Raw genomic sequence first — 22038 nt, 5'->3', positions numbered from 1 at the left:
AGTAAAACTCTATGTATAGTGAGTGTAGATTAGTTAATGGTGAGTAAAATTCTGTGTATATCTAATAGAGATTAGTGCATGGTGAGTAAAACTCTATGTATATCTAATAGAGATTAGTGCATGGTGAGTAAACTTTGTATATCTAATAGAGATTAGTGCATGGGGAGTAAAGCTCTATGTATATGTAATAGAGATTAGTGTATGGTGAGTAAATCTTCTATGTATATCTAATAGAGATTAGTGCATGGGGAGTTAAACTCTATGTATATCTAATAGAGATTAGTGCATGGGGAGTAAAACTCTATGTATATCTAATAGAGATTAGTGCATTGGGAGTTAAACTCTATGTATATCTAATAGAGATTAGTGCATGGGGAGTAAAACTCTTTGTATATCTAATAGAGATTAGTGCATGGGGAGTAAAACTCTATGTATATCTAATAGAGATTAGTGTATGGGGAGTAAATCTCTATGTATATCTAATAAAGATTAGTGCATCGGGAGTAAAACTCTTTGTATATCTAATAGAGATTAGTGCATGGGGAGTAAAACTCTATGTCTATCTAATAGAGATTAGTGCATGGGGACTAAATCTCTATGTATATCTAATAAAGATTGGTGCATGGGGAGTAAAACTCTATGTATATATAATATAGATTAGTGCAAGGTGAGTAAAACTCTATGTATATCAAATAGAGATTAGTGCATGGTGAGTATATCTCTATGTATATGTAATAGAGATTAGTGTATGGTGAGTAAAACTCTATGTATATCTAATAGAGATTAGTGCATGGTGAGTAAATCTCTATGTATATGTGAGAGAGATTAGTGTATGGTGAGTAAAACTTTATGTATAGTGAGTAGAGATTAGTGTATGGTGAGTAAAACTCTATGTATAGTGAGTGTAGATTAGTTAATGGTGAGTAAAATTCTGTGTACATCTAATAGAGATTAGTGTATGGTGAGTAAAACTCTATGTATATCTAATAGAGATTAGTGCATGGTGAGTAAATCTCTTTGTATATCTAATAAAGATTAGTGCAAGGAGTAAAGCTCTATATATATGTAATAGAGATTAGTGTATGGTGAGTAAATCTTTATGTATATCTAATAGAGATTAGTACAAGGGGAGTTAAACTCTATGTATATCTAATAGAAATTAGTGCATTGGGAGTTAAACTTTATGTATATCTAATAGAGATTAGTGCATGGGGAGTAAAACTCTTTGTATATCTAATAGAGATTAGTGCAAGGGGAGTAAAACTCTATATATATCTAATAGAGATTAGTGCATGGGGACTAAATCTCTATGTATATCTAATAAAGATTAGTGCATGGGGAGTAAAACTCTTTGTATATCTAATAGAGATTAGTGCATGGGGAGTAAAACTCTATGTATATCTAATAGAGATTAGTGCATGGGAGTAAATCTCTATGTATATCTAATAAAGATTAGTGCATGGGGAGTAAAACTCTATGTATATATAATATAGATTAGTGCAAGGTGAGTAAAACTCTATGTATATCAAATAGAGATTAGTGCATGGTGAGTATATCTCTATGTATATGTAATAGAGATTAGTGTATGGTGAGTAAAACTCTATGTATATCTAATAGAGATTAGTGCATGGTGAGTAAAACTCTATATATATCTAATAGAGATTAGTGCATGGTGAGTATATCTCATGTATATGTGATAGAGATTAGTGTATGGTGAGTAAAACTTTATGTATAGTGAGTAGAGATTAGTGTATGGTGAGTAAAACTCAATGTATAGTGAGGAGAGATTAGTGCATGGTGAGTAAAACTCTATATATAACTAATAGAGATTAGTGTATGGGGAGTAAAGCTCTATGTATATGTAATAGAGATTAGTGTATGGTGAGTAACTTTCTATGTATATCTAATAGAGATTAGTGCATGGGGAGTTAAACTCTATGTATATCTAATAGAGATGAGTGCATTGGGAGTTAAAGTCTATGTATATATAATATAGATTAGTGCAAGGTGAGTAAAACTCTATGTATATCAAATAGAGATTAGTGCATGGTGAGTATATCTCTATGTATATGTAATAGAGATTAGTGTATGTTGAGTAAAACTTTATGTATATCTAATAGAGATTAGTGCATTGGGAGTTAAACTCTATGTATATCTAATAGAGATTAGTGCATGGGGAGTAAAGCTCTATGTATATGTAATAGAGATTAGTGCATGGTGAGTAAATCTCTATGTATATCTAATATAGATTAGTGCATTGGGAGTAAAACTCTGTATATCTAATAGAGATTAGTGCATTGGGAGTTAAACTCTATGTATATCTAATAAAGATTAGTGCATGGGGAGTAAAACTCTATGTATATCTAATAGAGATTAGTGCATTGGGAGTTAATCTCTATGTATATCTAATAGAGATTAGTGTATGGTGAGTAAAACTCTATGTATATCTAATAGAGATTAGTGCATGGTGTGTATATCTCTATGTATATGTAATAGAGATTAGTGTATGGTGAGTAAAACTCTATATATAACTAATAGAGATTAGTGCATGGGGAGTTAAACTCTATGTATATCTAATAGAGATTAGTGCATGGGGAGTAAAGCTCTATGTATATGTAATAGAGATTAGTGTATGGTGAGTAAATCTCTATGTATATCTAATAGAGATTAGTGCATTGGGAGTAAAACTCTGTATATCTAATAGAGATTAGTGCATTGGGAGTTAAACTCTATGTATATCTAATAAAGATTAGTGCATGGGGAGTAAAACTCTTTGTATATCTAATAGAGATTAGTGCATGGGGAGTAAAACTATGTATATCTAATAGAGATTAGTGCATGGTGAGTAAAACTCTCTATATATCTAATAGAGATTAGTGCATGGGGAGTAAATGCTCTATGTATATGTAATAGAGATTAGTGTATGGTGAGTAAATCTCTATGTATATCTAATAGAGATTAGTGCATTGGAAGTTAAACTCTATATATATCTAATAGAGATTAGTGCATGGGGAGTAAAACTCTATGTATATCTAATAAGATTAGTGCATGGTGAGTATATCTCTATGTATATGTAATAGAGATTAGTGTATGGTGAGTAAAACTCTATATATATCTAATAGAGATTAGTGCATGGGGAGTGAAACTCTATGTATATCTAATAGAGATTAGTGCATTGGGAGTAAAACTCTGTATATCTAATAGAGATTAGTGCATGGGAGTAAAACTATGTATATCTAATAGAGATTAGTGCATGGTGAGTAAAACTCTATGTATATCTAATAGAGATTAGTGCATGGGGAGTAAACTCTATGTATATGTAATAGAGATTAGTGCATGGGGAGTTAAACTCTATGTATATCTAATAGAGATTAGTGCATTGGGAGTTAAAGTCTATGTATATATAATAGAGATTAGTGCATGGTGAGTAAAACTCTATGTATATCAAATAGAGATTAGTGCATGGTGAGTATATCTCTATGTATATGCATAGAGATTAGTGTATGGTGAGTAAAACTCTATGTATATCTAATAGAGATTAGTGCATGGTGAGTAAAACTCAATGTATAGTAGTAGAGATTAGTATATGGTGAGTAAAACTTTATGTATATCTAATAGAGATTAGTGCATGGTGAGTAAAACTCTATGTATATCTAATAGAGATTAGTGCATGGGGAGTAAAGCTCTATGTATATGTAATAGAGATTAGTGTATGTTAGTAAATCTCTATGTATATCTTATAGAGATTAGTGCATGGGGAGTTAAACTCTATGTAAATCTAATAGAGATTAGTGCATTGGGAGTTAAACTCTATATATATCTCATAGAGATTAGTGCATGGGAGTAAAACTCTTTGTATATGTAATAGAGATTAGTGTATGGTGAGTAAAACTCAATGTATAGTAAGTAGAGATTAGTGTATGGTGAGTAAATCTCTATATATATCTAATATAGATTAGTGCATGGGGAGTGAAACTCTATGTATATCTAATAGAGATTAGTGCATTGGGAGTAAAACTCTGTATATCTAATAGAGATTAGTGCATTGGGAGTTAAACTCTATGTATATCTAATAAAGATTAGTGCATGGGGAGTAAAACTCTTTGTATATCTAATAGAGTTTAGTGCATGGGGAGTAAAACTCTATGTATATCTAATAGAGATTAGTGCATGGTGAGTAAAACTCTATGTATATCTAATAGAGATTAGTGCATGGGGAGTAAAAGCTCTATGTATATGTAATGAGATTAGTGTATGGTGAGTAAATCTCTATGTATATCTAATAGAGATTAGTGCATGGGGAGTTAAACTCTATGTATATCTAATAGAGATTAGTGCATTGGGAGTTAAAGTCTATGTATATATAATATAGATTAGTGCAAGGTGAGTAAAACTCTATGTATATCAAATAGAGATTAGTGCATGGTGAGTATATCTCTATGTATATGTAATAGAGATTAGTGTATGTTGAGTAAATCTTTATGTATATCTAATAGAGATTAGGGCATGGTGAGTAAAACTCTATGTATATCTAATAGAGATTAGTGCATGGGGAGTAAAACTCTATGTATATCTAATAGAGATTAGTGCATTGGGAGTTAAACTCTATGTATATCTAATAGAGATTAGTGCATGGGGAGTAAAACTCTATGTATATCTAATAGAGATTAGTGCATGGGGAGTAAAACTCTATGTATATCTAATAGAGATTAGTGCATGGGGAGTAAATCTCTATGTATATCTAATAGAGATTAGTGCATGGGAGTAAAACTCTATGTATATCTAATAGAGATTAGTGCATGGGGAGTAAAACTCTATGTATATCTAATAGAGATTAGTGCATGGGGACTAAATCTCTATGTATATCTAATAAAGATTAGTGCATGGGGAGTAAAACTCTATGTATATCTAATAGAGATTAGTGTAGGGGGAGTAAAGCTCTATGTATATGTAATAGATATTAGTGTATGGTGAGTAAATCTCTATATATATCTAATATAGATTAGTGCATGGGGAGTGAAACTCTATGTATATCTAATAGAGATTAGTGCATTGGGAGTAAAACTCTGTATATCTAATAGAGATTAGTGCATTGGGAGTTAAACTCTATGTATATCTAATAAAGATTAGTGCATGGGGAGTAAAACTCTTTGTATATCTAATAGAGTTTAGTGCATGGGGAGTAAAACTCTATGTATATTTAATAGAGATTAGTGCATGGTAAGTAAAACTCTATGTATATCTAATAGAGATTAGTGCATGGGGAGTAAAGCTCTATGTATATGTAATTGAGATTAGTGTATGGTGAGTAAATCTCTATGTATATCTAATAGAGATTAGTGCATGGGGAGTTAAACTCTATGTATATCTAATAGAGATTAGTGCATTGGGAGTTAAAGTCTATGTATATATAATATAGATTAGTGCAAGGTGAGTAAAACTATATGTATATCAAATAGAGATTAGTGCATGGTGAGTATATCTCTATGTATATGTAATAGAGATTAGTGTATGTTGAGTAAATCTTTATGTATATCTAATAGAGATTAGGGCATGGTGAGTAAAACTCTATGTATATCTAATAGAGATTAGTGCATGGGGAGTAAAACTCTATGTATATCTAATAAAGATTAGTGCATTGGGAGTTAAACTCTATGTATATCTAATAGAGATTAGTGCATGGGGAGTAAAACTCTTTGTATATCTAATAGAGATTAGTGCATGGGGAGTAAAACTCTATGTATATCTAATAGAGATTAGTGCATGGGGACTAAATCTCTATGTATATCTAATAAAGATTAGTGCATGGGGAGTAAAACTCTTTGTATATCTAATAGAGATTAGTGCATGGGGAGTAAAACTCTATGTCTATCTAATAGAGATTAGTGCATGGGGACTAAATCTCTATGTATATCTAATAAAGATTAGTGCATGGGGAGTAAAACTCTATGTATATATAATATAGATTAGTGCAAGGTGAGTAAAACTCTATGTATATCAAATAGAGATTAGTGCATGGTGAGTATATCTCTATGTATATGTAATAGAGATTAGTGTATGGTGAGTAAAACTCTATGTATATCTAATAGAGATTAGTGCATGGTGAGTATATCTCTATGTACATGTGAGAGAGATTAGTGTATGGTGAGTAAAACTTTATGTATAGTGAGTAGAGATTAGTGTATGGTGAGTAAAACTCTATGTATGGTGAGTAGAGATTAGTGCGTGGTGAGTAAAACTCTGTGTACATCTAAGAGAGATTAGTGTATGGTGAGTAAAACTCTATGTATAGTGAGTGTAGATTAGTTAATGGTGAGTAAAATTCTGTGTACATCTAATAGAGATTAGTGTATGGTGAGTAAAACTCTATGTATATCTAATAGAGATTAGTGCATGGTGAGTAAATCTCTTTGTATATCTAATAAAGATTAGTGCAAGGGGAGTAAAGCTCTATATATATGTAATAGAGATTAGTGTATGGTGAGTAAATCTTTATGTATATCTAATAGAGATTAGTACAAGGGGAGTTAAACTCTATGTATATCTAATAGAAATTAGTGCATTGGAAGTTAAACTCTATGTATATCTAATAGAGATTAGTGCATGGGGAGTAAAACTCTTTGTATATCTAATAGAGATTAGTGCAAGGGGAGTAAAACTCTATATATATCTAATAGAGATTAGTGCATGGGGACTAAATCTCTATGTATATCTAATAAAGATTAGTGCATGGGGAGTAAAACTCTTTGTATATCTAATAGAGATTAGTGCATGGGGAGTAAATCTCTATGTATATCTAATAGAGATTAGTGCATGGGGACTAAATCTCTATGTATATCTAATAAAGATTAAAGCATGGGGAGTAAAACTCTATGTATATATAATATAGATTAGTGCAAGGTGAGTAAAACTCTATGTATATCAAATAGAGATTAGTGCATGGTGAGTATATCTCTATGTATATGTAATAGAGATTAGTGTATGGTGAGTAAAACTCTATGTATATCTAATAGAGATTAGTGCATGGTGAGTAAAACTCTATAAATATCTAATAGAGATTAGTGCATGGTGAGTATATCTCTATGTATATGTGATAGAGATTAGTGTATGGTGAGTAAAACTTTATGTATAGTGAGTAGAGATTAGTGTATGGTGAGTAAAACTCAATGTATAGTGAGGAGAGATTAGTGTATGGTGAGTAAAACTCTATATATAACTAATAGAGATTAGTGTATGGGGAGTAAAGCTCTATGTATATGTAATAGATATTAGTGTATGGTGAGTAACTTTCTATGTATATCTAATAGAGATTAGTGCATGGGGAGTTAAACTCTATGTATATCTAATAGAGATGAGTGCATTGGGAGTTAAAGTCTATGTATATATAATATAGATTAGTGCAAGGTGAGTAAAACTCTATGTATATCAAATACAGATTAGTGCATGGTGAGTATATCTCTATGTATATGTAATAGAGATTAGTGTATGTTGAGTAAAACTTTATGTATATCTAATAGAGATTAGTGCATTGGGAGTTAAACTCTATGTATATCTAATAGAGATTAGTGCATGGGGAGTAAAGCTCTATGTATATGTAATAGATATTAGTGTATGGTGAGTAAATCTCTATGTATATCTAATATAGATTAGTGCATTGGGAGTAAAACTCTGTATATCTAATAGAGATTAGTGCATTGGGAGTTAAACTCTATGTATATCTAATAAAGATTAGTGCATGGGGAGTAAAACTCTATGTGTATCTAATAGAGATTAGTGCATTGGGAGTTAATCTCTATGTATATCTAATAGAGATTAGTGTATAGTGAGTAAAACTCTCTATATATCTAATAGAGATTAGTGCATGGTGTGTATATCTCTATGTATATGTAATAGAGATTAGTGTATGGTGAGTAAAACTCTATATATAACTAATAGAGATTAGTGCATGGGGAGTTAAACTCTATGTATATCTAATAGAGATTAGTGTATGGGGAATAAAGCTCTATGTATATGTAATAGATATTAGTGTATGGTGAGTAAATCTCTATGTATATCTAATATAGATTAGTGCATTGGGAGTAAAACTCTGTATATCTAATAGAGATTAGTGCATTGGGAGTTAAACTCTATGTATATCTAATAAAGCATAGTGCATGGGGAGTAAAACTCTTTGTATATCTAATAGAGATTAGTGCATGGGGAATAAAACTATGTATATCTAATAGAGATTAGTGCATGGTGAGTAAAACTCTCTATATATCTAATAGAGATTAGTGCATGGGGAGTAATGCTCTATGTATATGTAATTGAGATTAGTGTATGGTTAGTAAATCTCTATGTATATCTTATAGAGATTAGTGCATTGGAAGTTAAACTCTATATATATCTCATAGAGATTAGTGCATGGGGAGTAAAACTCTTTGTATATCTAATTAAGATTAGTGCATGGTGAGTATATCTCTATGTATATGTAATAGAGATTAGTGTATGGTGAGTAAAACTCTATATATAACTAATATAGATTAGTGCATGGGGAGTGAAACTCTATGTATATCTAATAGAGATTAGTGCATTGGGAGTAAAACTCTGTATATCTTATAGAGATTAGTGCATTGGGAGTTAAACTCTATGTATATCTAATAAAGATTAGTGCATGGGGAGTAAAACTCTTTGTATATCTAATAAAGTTTAGTGCATGGGGAGTAAAACTATGTATATCTAATAGAGATTAGTGCATGGTGAGTAAAACTCTATCTATATCTAATAGAGATTAGTGCATGGGGAGTAATGCTCTATGTATATGTAATTGAGATTAGTGCATGGGGAGTTAAACTCTATGTATATCTAATAGAGATTAGTGCATTGGGAGTTAAAGTCTATGTATATATAATATAGATTAGTGCAAGGTGAGTAAAACTCTATGTATATCAAATAGAGATTAGTGCATGGTGAGTATATCTCTATGTATATGTAATAGAGATTAGTGTATGTTGAGTAAAACTCTATGTATATCTAATAGAGATTAGTGCATGGTGAGTAAAACTCAATGTATAGTGAGTAGAGATTAGTATATGGTGAGTAAAACTTTATGTATATCTAATAGAGTTTAGTGCAAGGTGAGTAAAACTCTATGTATATCTAATAGAGATTAGTGCATGGGGAGTAAAGCTCTATGTATATGTAATAGAGATTAGTGTATGGTTAGTAAATCTCTATGTATATCTTATAGAAATTAGTGCATGGGGAGTTAAACTCTATGTAAATCTAATAGAGATTAGTGCATTGGGAGTTAAACTCTATATATATCTCATAGAGATTAGTGCATGGGGAGTAAAACTCTTTGTATATGTAATAGAGATTAGTGTATGGTGAGTAAAACTCAATGTATAGTGAGTAGAGATTAGTGTATGGTGAGTAAAACTCTATATATAACTAATAGAGATTAGTGCATGGGGAGTTAAACTCTATGTATATCTAATAGAGATTAGTGTAGGGGAGTAAAGCTCTATGTATATGTAATAGATATTAGTGTATGGTGAGTAAATCTCTATATATATCTAATATAGATTAGTGCATGGGGAGTGAAACTCTATGTATATCTAATAGAGATTAGTGCATTGGGAGTAAAACTCTGTATATCTAATAGAGATTAGTGCATTGGGAGTTAAACTCTATGTATATCTAATAAAGATTAGTGCATGGGGAGTAAAACTCTTTGTATATCTAATAGAGTTTAGTGCATGGGGAGTAAAACTCTATGTATATTTAATAGAGATTAGTGCATGGTAAGTAAAACTCTATGTATATCCAATAGAGATTAGTGCATGGGGAGTTAAACTCTATGTATATCTAATAGAGATTAGTGCATTGGGAGTTAAAGTCTATGTATATATAATATAGATTAGTGCAAGGTGAGTAAAACTCTATGTATATCAAATAGAGATTAGTGCATGGTGAGTATATCTCTATGTATATGTAATAGAGATTAGTGTATGTTGAGTAAATCTTTATGTATATCTAATAGAGATTAGGGCATGGTGAGTAAAACTCTATGTATATCTAATAGAGATTAGTGCATGGGGAGTAAAGCTCTATGTATATGTAATAGAGATTAGTGTATGGTTAGTAAATCTCTATGCATATCTTATAGAGATTAGTGCATGGGGAGTTAAACTCTATGTATATCTAATAGAGATTAGTGCATTGTGAGGTAAACTCTATATATATCTCATAGAGATTAGTGCATGGGGAGTAAAACTCTATGTATATCTAATAGAGATTAGTTCATGGTGAGTAAAACTCTATGTATATCTAATAGAGATTAGTGCATGGGGAGTAAAGCTCTATATATATGTAATTGAGATTAGTGTATGGTGAGTAAATCTCTATGTATATCTAATAGAGATTAGTGCATGGGGAGTTAAACTCTATGTATATCTAATAGAGATTAGTGCATTGGGAGTTAAAGTCTATGTATATATAATAGAGATTAGTGCAAGTTGAGTAAAATTCTATGTATATCAAATAGAGATTAGTGCATGGTGAGTATATCTCTATGTATATGTAATAGAGATTAGTGTATGGTGAGTAAATTTCTATGTATATCTAATAGAGATTAGTGCATGGTGAGTAAAACTCTATATATATCTAATAGAGATTAGTGCATGGTGAGTATATCTCTATGTACATGTGATAGAGATTAGTGTATGGTGAGTAAAACTTTATGTATAGTGAGTAGAGATTAGTGTATGGTGAGTAAAACTCTATGTATAGTGAGTAGAGATTAGTGTGTGGTGAGTAAAACTCTGTGTACATCTAAGAGAGATTAGTGTATGGTGAGTAAAACTCTATGTATAGTGAGTGTAGATTAGTTAATGGTGAGTAAAATTCTGTGTACATCTAATATAGATTAGTGTATGGTGAGTAAATCTCTCTGTATATCTAATAGAGATTAGTGCATGGTGAGTAAATCTCTTTGTATATCTAATAGAGATTAGTGCAAGGGGAGTAAAGCTCTATGTATATGTAATAGAGATTAGTGTATGGTGAGTAAATCTTTATGTATATCTAATAGAGATTAGTACAAGGGGAGTTAAACTGTATGTATATCTAATAGAGATTAGTGCATGGGGAGTAAAACTCTATGTATATCTAATAAAGATTAGTGCATTGGGAGTTAAACTCTATGTATATCTAATAGAGATTAGTGCATGGGGAGTAAAACTCTTTGTATATCTAATAGAGATTAGTGCATGGGGAGTAAAACTCTATGTATATCTAATAGAGATTAGTGCATGGGGACTAAATCTCTATGTATATCTAATAAAGATTAGTGCATCGGGAGTAAAACTCTTTGTATATCTAATAGAGATTAGTGCATGGGGACTAAATCTCTATGTATATCTAATAAAGATTAGTGCATGGGGAGTAAAACTCTATGTATATATAATATAGATTAGTGCAAGGTGAGTAAAACTCTATGTATATCAAATAGAGATTAGTGCATGGTGAGTATATCTCTATGTATATGTAATAGAGATTAGTGTATGGTGAGTAAAACTCTATGTATATCTAATAGAGATTAGTGCATGGTGAGTAAAACTCTATATATATCTAATAGAGATTAGTGCATGGTGAGTATATCTCTATGTATATGTGATAGAGATTAGTGTATGGTGAGTAAAACTTTATGTATAGTGAGTAGAGATTAGTGTATGGTGAGTAAAACTCTATGTATAGTGAGTAGAGATTAGTTTGTGGTGAGTAAAACTCTGTGTACATCTAATAGAGATTAGTGTATGGTGAGTAAAACTCTATGTATAGTGAGTAGAGATTAGTTAATGGTGAGTAAAATTCTGTGTACATCTAATAGAGATTAGTGTATGGTGAGTAAAACTCTGTGTACATCTAATAAAGGCCAGTGTGTAGTTCTGTGTGTGTAGTTTGTGAATCTCGCGGTGCACTAGTCTGTAATGTAAGTGAAAATGCTAGTTTTTAGTGAACTTCTGTACTGTATATATAGTGACAACAGAAGCGAGTAACGTGAAGTAATATACAACTAATAGAACTCATTTTATGTCAATGAATAATTACAGGATAACTCTTTCATATCAGAATATGATCTTCTGATAAGAGTTAAAAGTTTACTTCTAAGAAACTGATAATTACAATGTATTGGCTAGGACTACATGGTTAATACAGACACATGCAGTAAGATTGTGACAATGTATTGACAAGGACTACATGGTTAATACAGACACATGCAGTAAGATTGTGACAATGTATTGACTAGGACTACTTGGTTAATACAGACACATATAGTAAGATTGTGACAATATATTGACTAGGACTACATGGTTAATACAGACACATGCAGTAAGATTGTGACAATGTATTGACTAGGACTACATGGTTAATACAGACACATATAGTAAGATTGTGACAATATATTGACTAGGACTACATGGTTAATACAGACACATGCAGTAAGATTGTGACAATGTATTGACTAGGACTACATGGTTATTACAGACACATATAGTAAGATTGTGACAATATATTGACTAGGACTACATGGTTAATACAGATACATGCAGTAAGATTGTGACAATATATTGGCTAGGACTACATGGTTAATACAGACACATGCAGTAAGATTGTGACAATATATTGGCTAGGACTACATGGTTAATACAGATACATGCAGTAAGATTGTGACAATATATTGACTAAGACTTCTTGGTTAATACAGACACATGCAGTAAGATTGTGACAATATATTGGCTAGGACTACATGGTTAATACAGACACATTCAGTAAGATTGTGACATTATATTGGCTAGGACTACATGGTTAATACAGACACATGCAGTAAGATTGTGACAATATATTGGCTAAGACTACTTGGTTAATACAGATACATGCAGTAAGATTGTGAAATTAATTCACATTTAACCTTTCTAAACTTATATTAGAAGACCAACAAATTATGAAGAGAGCATTGCGCTGTCTTACGACAATAATAATAAGGTATGTCGTTGAAAACAAACAAACTGCTTTATCATTTGGCATTTATTTTTAAGAAAGACGAAGCACTTTATAAGAATGATTGAACAACTATCAATTCTTGAGAGAGCTAAAGAAACACAAGTGGTGAGTTACAAAAAATATTTTTTTCGCTTCTTTCTTTATCAGCTTTTTGGTTTTAATGACTAGGGAGATTCAGTTCACATGGACCTCTCTCTTTCTTCTGTCAGTGCTATCAATCTGTCTGCTCTAGGATGTTGGTGTTGAAACTACCTGTAGGTCAGAGTACATTGTACTTGCTCCAATCCCTTTCAAAGCGAATGTTCATGTATGTTTTAGTTCGTTACTTAATAGTAATTGTGTGGTGGATAGTTTATTTTATTATTAATGTGCCAAGATATCACGGCTAAATTAATATTAATTTTGTAGTCTAGTGATCGATGGCCTCATTACGTTCTTTTTTTTTAACTAGATATTAATGACAAAGAGTATTAGACACTCGACAAATTCTGTTTTAATTTGGTACGAACACAAGTTTGTCTATTAGACACTCGCCAAATTCTGTTTTAATTTGGTACGAACACAAGTTTGTCTATTTACAGAGAGTCACATGACAACTTTTAACAGCAATATTTGTTTGTTTTTTTGAATTTTGCGCAAAGCTTCACGTAGGCTATCTGCGCTAGCCGTCCCTAATTTAGCAGTATAAGACTAGAGGAAAGGCAGCTAGTCATCATCACCCACCGCCAACTCTTGGGCTACTCTTTTACCAACAAATAGTAGGATTGATCGACACATTATAACGCCCCCAAGGCTGAAAGGGCGAGCATGTTTGGTGCGACGGGGTTTCGAACCCGCAATTCTCAGATTACGAGTCGAAGACCTTAAACCGCCTGGTCATGCCAAGCCTAACAGTAATATATATACTCACAGTTTTTCAACAATTGCCATTAACGACAATTCATTAACTGTATGACAATTACATGCTGATGGCTAACTAATAAATATAAATTTTAAACACAGCCTAGATACAATGATAATATAATTAGGGAAACTTTAATTTGCACAACCTTAACTTAATACTGAGAAACGTAAATAGTACATAAGTTCAAGCCGAAATGTGTCCAATATTTAGAATGTTTCAACCCAACATATTTCTGTGGTTCTCTGTTTCCCCAGTACAGAATTTTTTTTAGTAAAGTTAAAAAAGTGATTTGTTAAGATATGAACTTCTTGATGAACCTAAATCAAAATCAGAAAACAAAAAACGAAAATGTTGTCAGCGATATAGATTTTACTCATATTTTGTTACAACGAATACGTTGTAACTATGAAACAAGAGAGGAAATAGTACTGATGTAATGATATATATCCAACTCAAAACCTGAAATAATGTTATAGCAATACATGCTTACGATTTCTTTATAAAGCCGCTGTTTGTTAAGTGTATGACAAAGAATTTGCAATAATAGATCATTTCTATTCAGGATGATATAGATTTATATATAGTACCATACTGGCTGCTCACACAACGGATGACATGTAAATATTATATTACGTGACACACATAGAAATATAAGTTATGTTTCAGAATGGCTTACAAGTACGAACGAAGTAACCATTCTATTCATAACTATGTCAGGGCAGTTTCGAAGAATTCCAACACTAAACTCGAACAGTTGTAGAACAAGACAAGTGGAGATCTATATATGACGTTCTTACAACACTAAACTCGAACAGTTGTATAACAAGATAAGTGGAGATCTGTATATGACGTTCTTACAACACTAAACTCGAACAGTTGTATAACAAGACAAGTGGAGATCTGTATATGACGTTCTTACAACACTAAACACGAACAGTTGTATAACAAGACAAGTAGAGATCTGTATATGACGTTGTTACAACACTAAACTCGAACAGTTGTATAACAAGACAAGTGGAGATCTGTATGTGACGTTGTTACAACACTAACCTCGAACAGTTGTATAACAAGACAAGTGGAGATCTATATATGACGTTCTTACAACACTAAACTCCAACAGTTGTATAACAAGACAAGTGGAGATCTGTATGTGACGTTCTTACAACACTAACCTCGAACAGTTGTATAACAAGACAAGTGGAGATCTGTATATGACGTTGTTACAACACTAAACTCGAACAGTTGTATAACAAGACAAGTGGAGATCTGTATATGACGTTCTTACAACACTAACCTCGAACAGTTGTATATCAAGACAAGTGGAGATCTGTATATGACGTTCTTACAACACTAACCTCGAACAGTTGTATAACAAGACAAGTGGAGATCTATATATGACGTTCTTACAACACTAAACTCGAACAGTTGTATAACAAGACAAGTGGAGATCTGTATATGACGTTGTTACAACACTAAACTCGAACAGTTGTATAACAAGACAAGTGGAGATCTGTATATGACGTTGTTACAACACTAAACTCGAACAGTTGTATAACAAGACAAGTGGAGATCTGTATATGACGTTGTTACAACACTAAACTCGAACAGTTGTATAACAAGACAAGTGGAGATCTGTATATGACGTTCTTACAACACTAAACTCGAACAGTTGTATAACAAGACAAGTGGAGATCTATATATGACGTTCTTACAACACTAAACACGAACAGTTGTATAACAAGACAAGTGGAGATCTGTATATGACGTTGTTACAACACTAAACTCGAACAGTTGTATAACAAGACAAGTGGAGATCTGTATATGACGTTGTTACAACACTAAACTCGAACAGTTGTATAACAAGACAAGTGGAGATCTGTATATGACGTTGTTACAACACTAAACTCGAACAGTTGTATAACAAGACAAGTGGAGATCTGTATATGACGTTGTTACAACGCTAAACTCGAACAGTTGTATAACAAGACAAGTGGAGATCTGTATATGACGTTGTTACAACACTAAACTCGAACAGTTGTATAACAAGACAAGTGGAGATCTGTATATGACGTTGTTACAACACTAAACTCGAACAGTTGTATAACAAGACAAGTGGAGATCTGTATATGACGTTGTTACAACACTAAACTCGAACAGTTGTATAACAAGACAAGTTATTAAACTTCTCTTTACTACACACACAAAAGTATTGACTTGAAACTAAACATTCAAGCATTCAAGTTCATCAATTCAACTTAAGAGTGGTAGTTTGAAAGTTGGGTCCGCTTATAAGATACTAAACATATAACCGAGTAAAATACAACATTTACAGAAGAAACAGAACATTGTAGTTCAGTGTAAGTTAAATCTCATAAAACTTCCACTACATATGGCAGCAACAACGGGAACGTGGCATTCTTCAGGTAACTTGAAGAAATTAAAATTATTACGGTAATCACCAAACTAATATTTTTAAACCTAACTTTTGGCTTTATTAGGGTTAAGACAGAATTGATAAAGTGATGTAACGAAACTTTGAGAATAATCATAGTGTCTGGTGATTGGCCATGCTTGTTGGTCATAGTGTTTGGTGATTGGCCATGCTTGTTGGTCATAGTGTCTGGTGATTGGCCATGCTTGTTGGTCATAGTGTCTGGTGATTGGCCATGCTTGTCGGTCATAGTGTCTGGTGATTGGCCATGCTTGTTGGTCATAGTGTCTGGTGATTGGCCATGCTTATTGGGACTTCACACTAAAGAAAATTTAGACCAAACTTACTTGTACTTTTTCGTAAACAATATAATTATTGAAGTGATGTTAGTAAAAACAGATATCACATGGAACGTGTTTTTCAAACAGAATTACCGATAGTATGTTCACTTTCTACCGTTCGTAAACATTCAATAGGTTTAATAATAGTCAAACTGCTACCAAATATACGACCTAAATTTTTGAGCTAATTTATCATGTCACGTGCTGCTATTGACGTCACAGTGGCTCAAGTTATTACACTTTTGACGTCTTTGTAAACTTTTTACAAACTCAGCATGGTGAGTGACAGAACTTTAACAACAAAAGAGATAACACATTAAACACAAAAGAGATAACACACTAAACAGAGAATCACAACCTCATTACGATAAATGTAGGACTCTATATACGGGATTGTCTCCATGGGAACAAAAGGTTCCCTCGAACCATAACAGGTCTATTTATTTCAACCCAAGGTCACAGGTTTGGAAAGTAATTATTGTCTTAACAATACTTGGGTTGAAGGTTAGATACAATGGTAACAATAGTAACCTGAGTGCAGAAATTGGAAAATAGATACCAGTATAAGTGCATTGGTCGGACAATAAGTATAGTGTTAACATGCAGAAAAGCTGGGTATTCTAACAATACTAATGGAAACTGGGGTATTAAAAGTATTGTTTTAATATAATCAATCGAAGCCCAACCAAATAATACTACACATTTCCAGCTACTTCAGTAATGAAATATATGTTTATGAAGTACCTAATTTAAAACAATAACAAAAAATAAACACTAGTTATATATTTGAATGTGATAAATCTCTTAATATGTTTAAGTTTATAAGTTTACGGATTAAGAGTTCGAGGTTCGATCCCTTGCGGTGGACAGGATGCAGGTAGCCCATTGTAGGGTTAAAACAAAGCGAAAGGAAAAGGTAGAGCGGGTTTCAAATAGTCTCTCATTTTTCTATTTTACATATTTTATTAACTTTATCTTAGGTAAGCATAAATTTCTACTAAATTTGTTCTTTAACATATCAGATTTATGTTTCATTGGATCAAATTATTACATATGTTTATCATAAAGAAAAACTGACTCTAGTAACACCGAGAGCGTGACCGTTTGTCATTTTTGTCACAACAACATGATATTCTTAATAACAAAGAATTATGTCCAAGAGACACTTTTCCACTTTTAATTAGAACTGTTATTTTTGTTTGACTGTTTCGTCAAATCGACTTGCAAAGATAGAATCTAACTTCTGAAAGATGGCCTCCCTTTATCTGAAGATTTGACGTCATGCTTGGTTACAACAGTTGTTCAAGTTTTGACTTTCAGAAGCTGTTTTTCTACTCTCCACTCTGAGTTGTTTGACAGTAAATAAATATGTTATTTACCAGAAAATAGCTGTTGCTGGAAGAAAGAAAAAAATTATGTTACGAACATTCGCAAGATAGGAAATTGATTTTCTGTTGTAAAATGTTATACACTTTTAATATTATACTTGTTGAAGTTACGTTTTCAAAACATCCATTCTGTGTGGTGACTGCTGTATTTATAATTTGATGAAGTAACTTTCAACACGTACGTTCTAAATTGTGACTACTTTATTTACAACTTATTACAGTAACTTTCAACACGTACGTTCTAAATTGTGACTACTGTATTTACAACTTATTAAAGTAACTTTCAACACGTACGTTCTAAATTGTGACTACTGTATTTACAACTTATTACAGTAACTTTCAACACGTACGTTCTAAATTGTGACTACTGTATTTACAACTTATTACAGTAACTTTTAAAACATACATTCTGTGTGGTGACTACTGTATTTACAACTTATTACAGTAACTTTTAAAACATACATTCTGTGTGGTGACTACTGTATTTACAACTTATTAAAGTAACTGTTAAAACATACATTCTGTGTGGTGACTACTGTATTTACAACTTATTAAAGTAACTGTTAAAACATACATTCTGTGTGGTGACTACTGTATTTACAACTTATTAAAGTAACTGTTAAAACATACATTCTGTGTGGTGACTACTGTATTTACAACTTATTAAAGTAACTGTTAAAACATACATTCTGTGTGGTGACTACTGTATTTACAACTTATTAAAGTAACTGTTAAAACATACATTCTGTGTGGTGACTACTGTATCCACAACTTTATGAAGTAACGCTTAATGTAAAGTCCTAGAGACACTTTTATAATAACTTTACAAGAAAAGCTTCACCTACCACGCTAGAACCAATTTGCTGTAGTAAACTAGGGGTCTGGTTTGAGGATGAGGAAGTGCTGCCACCTATAGTGTTATATAAAGCAACTGCCGAAAATCTTCTCGGAGGTACTTGAGTGCCAGTAAGAAGGTCTGTTCCTAAGTTGGAACTCGACTGGTAGTAGTAATAAATAAGAATAATATATTATTGCGACTGTTTTCATAAACTTGAGTTTGACAAATAATTCATAAATAAAGTATTGTTTGTAGGTTGAAACTATACCGCAGATAAAAGTATTGTTTGTAGGTTGAAACTATACCGCTGATAAAAGTATTGTTTGTAGGTTGAAACTATGCCGCTGATAAAAGTATTGTTTGTAGGTTGAAACTATGCCGCTGATAAAAGTATTGTTTGTAAATTGAAACTATACCGCTGATAAAAGTATTGTTTGCAGGTTGGAACTATGCCGCTGATAAAGTATTGTTTGTAGGTTGAAACTATGCCGCTGATAAAAGTATTGTTTGTAGGTTGAAACTATACCGCTGATAAAAGTATTGTTTGCAGGTTGAAACTATGCCGCTGATAAAAGTATTGTTTGTAGGTTGAAACTATACCGCTGATAAAAGTATTGTTTGCAGGTTGAAACTATGCCGCTGATAAAAGTATTGTTTGTAGGTTGAAACTATGCCGCTGATAAAAGTATTGTTTGTAGGTTGAAACTATACCGCTGATAAAAGTATTGTTTGTAGGTTGAAACTATACCGCTGATAAAAAGAAATAAAGAAATAAAATACTACGAAGTTTGAACTCGACATGGTGACAAAAAATTAAAGTGTTTTTGAAAATCAAGTATTATTTACAGTTTAATTTTATGAATGTTTCTGTAAGTCTTTACTAATGAGGAGCCCCACATGGTCAGGTGGAAAAAGGCGTTCGACTCGTAATCTGAGGGTCGCGGGTTCCAATGCCGGTTGTACCAAACATGCTCGCCCTTTCAGGCATGGGGGCATTATACTGTGACGGTCAATCCTACTATTCGTTGGGAAAAGAGTAGCCTAAGAGTTGGCGGTGGGTGGTGATTACCAGCTGCCTTCCCTCTAGTCTAACACTGCTAAATTAGGAACGGCTAGCGGAGGAAGCCCTCGAGTAGCTTTGCGCGAAATAAAAAACAAACAAACTAATGAGAACCGAATGAATCTCATATTACACAAAGATAGAACGTTTGGTTTATCATGTCACGAAGTATAACATATTACACAAGGATAGAACGTTTGGTTTATTATGTCACGAAGTAAAACATATTACACAAAGATAGAACGTTTGGTTTATTATGTTACGAAGTAAAACATGTTACACAAAGATAGAACGTTTGGTTTATCATGTCACGAAGTATAACATATTACACAAGGATAGAACGTTAGGTTTATTATGTCACGTAGTAAAACATATTACACAAGGATAGAACGTTAGGTTTATTATGTCACGCAGTAAAACCTATTACACAAGGATAGAACGTTAGGTTTATTATGTCACGAAGTAAAACATATTACACAAGGATAGAACGTTAGGTTTATTATGTCACGTAGTAAAACATATTACACAAGGATAGAACGTTAGGTTTATTATGTCACGAAGTAAAACATGTTACACAAGGATAGAACGTTAGGTTTATTATGTCACGAAGTAAAACATATTACACAAGGATAGAACGTTTGGTTTATTATGTCACGAAGTAAAACATATTACACAAGGATAGAACGTTAGGTTTATTATGTCACGTAGTAAAACATATTACACAAGGATAGAACGTTAGGTTTATTATGTCACGTGGTAAAACATATTACACAAGGATAGAACGTTAGGTTTATTATGTCACGTAGTAAAACATATTACACAAGGATAGAACGTTAGGTTTATTATGTCACGCAGTAAAAATATAAACCTTAAAAGAAATCTTTTAAGTCTTTGTTGGGGAGTTAGTCATGCTTAACATGGAACCGATGTTTGGACCTTCTTCAGTCTTTGTTGGTGAGTTAGTCATGCTTAACATGGAACCGATGTTTGGACCTTCTTCAGTCTTTGTTGGTGAGTTAGTCATGCTTAACATAGAACCGATGTTTGGACCTTCTTCAGTCTTTGTGGTGGAGTTAGTCATGCTTAACATAGAACCGATGTTTGGACCTTCTTCAGTCTTTGTGGAGGAGTTAGTCATGCTTAACATGGAACCGATGTTTGGACCTTCTTCAGTCTTTGTTGGTGAGTTAGTCATGCTTAACATAGAACCGATGTTTAGACCTTCTTCAGTCTTTGTGGGGTAGTTAGTCATGCTTAACATAGAACCGATGTTTGGACCTTCTTCAGTCTTTGTTGGTGAGTTAGTCATGCTTAACATAGAACCGATGTTTGGACCTTCTTCAGTCTTTGTTGGTGAGTTAGTCATGCTTAACATAGAACCGATGTTTGGACCTTCTTCAGTCTTTGTGGTGGAGTTAGTCATGCTTAACATAGAACCGATGTTTGGACCTTCTTCAGTCTTTGTGGTGGAGTTAGTCATGCTTAACATAGAACCGATGTTTGGACCTTCTTCAGTCTTTGTGGGGGAGTTAGTCATGCTTAACATAGAACCGATGTTTGGACCTTCTTCAGTCTTCGTGGAGGAGTTAGTCATGCTTAACATAGAACCGATGTTTGGACCTTCTTCAGTCTTTGTGGGGTAGTTAGTCATGCTTAACATAGAACCGATGTTTGGACCTTCTTCAGGCTTTGTTGGTGAGTTAGTCATGCTTAACATAGAACCGATGTTTGGACCTTCTTCAGTCTTTGTTGGTGAGTTAGTCATGCTTAACATAGAACCGATGTTTGGACCTTCTTCAGTCTTTGTGGGGTAGTTAGTCATGCTTAACATAGAACCGATGTTTGGACCTTCTTCAGTCTTTGTTGGTGAGTTAGTCATGCTTAACATAGAACCGATGTTTGGACCTTCTTCAGTCTTTGTGGTGGAGTTAGTCATGCTTAACATAGAACCGATGTTTGGACCTTCTTCAGTCTTTGTTGGTGAGTTAGTCATGCTTAACATAGAACCGATGTTTGGACCTTCTTCAGT

The 22038-nt window shown here is 32.7% G+C and overlaps 2 protein-coding genes across 2 annotated transcripts in view; one reads left to right on the top strand and one right to left on the bottom strand.

Annotated features, from left to right (window-relative positions):
• The window catches only part of LOC143230112 (SCY1-like protein 2), a 457312-nt gene that overhangs the window by 50101 nt on the left and 385173 nt on the right, over positions 1 to 22038 (top strand). The gene's annotated exons all lie outside the window — the stretch shown is intronic.
• Positions 17835 to 22038, bottom strand: part of LOC143228453 (SCY1-like protein 2) — a 196509-nt gene continuing 192305 nt past the window's right edge. The window contains exons 12-13 of the mRNA XM_076459710.1: positions 18957 to 19109; positions 17835 to 18118 (exon numbers count right to left, since the gene is read on the bottom strand). Coding sequence (XP_076315825.1) covers positions 18095 to 18118; positions 18957 to 19109 — 177 coding nt within the window. The 3' untranslated portion in view covers positions 17835 to 18094. The remainder of the gene's footprint in view (positions 18119 to 18956; positions 19110 to 22038) is intronic.

Source organism: Tachypleus tridentatus, chromosome 10, assembly GCF_004210375.1.
Source record: "Tachypleus tridentatus isolate NWPU-2018 chromosome 10, ASM421037v1, whole genome shotgun sequence".
NCBI lineage: Eukaryota > Metazoa > Arthropoda > Merostomata > Xiphosura > Limulidae > Tachypleus > Tachypleus tridentatus.
This window is presented reverse-complemented; position numbering and strand designations above follow the sequence as displayed.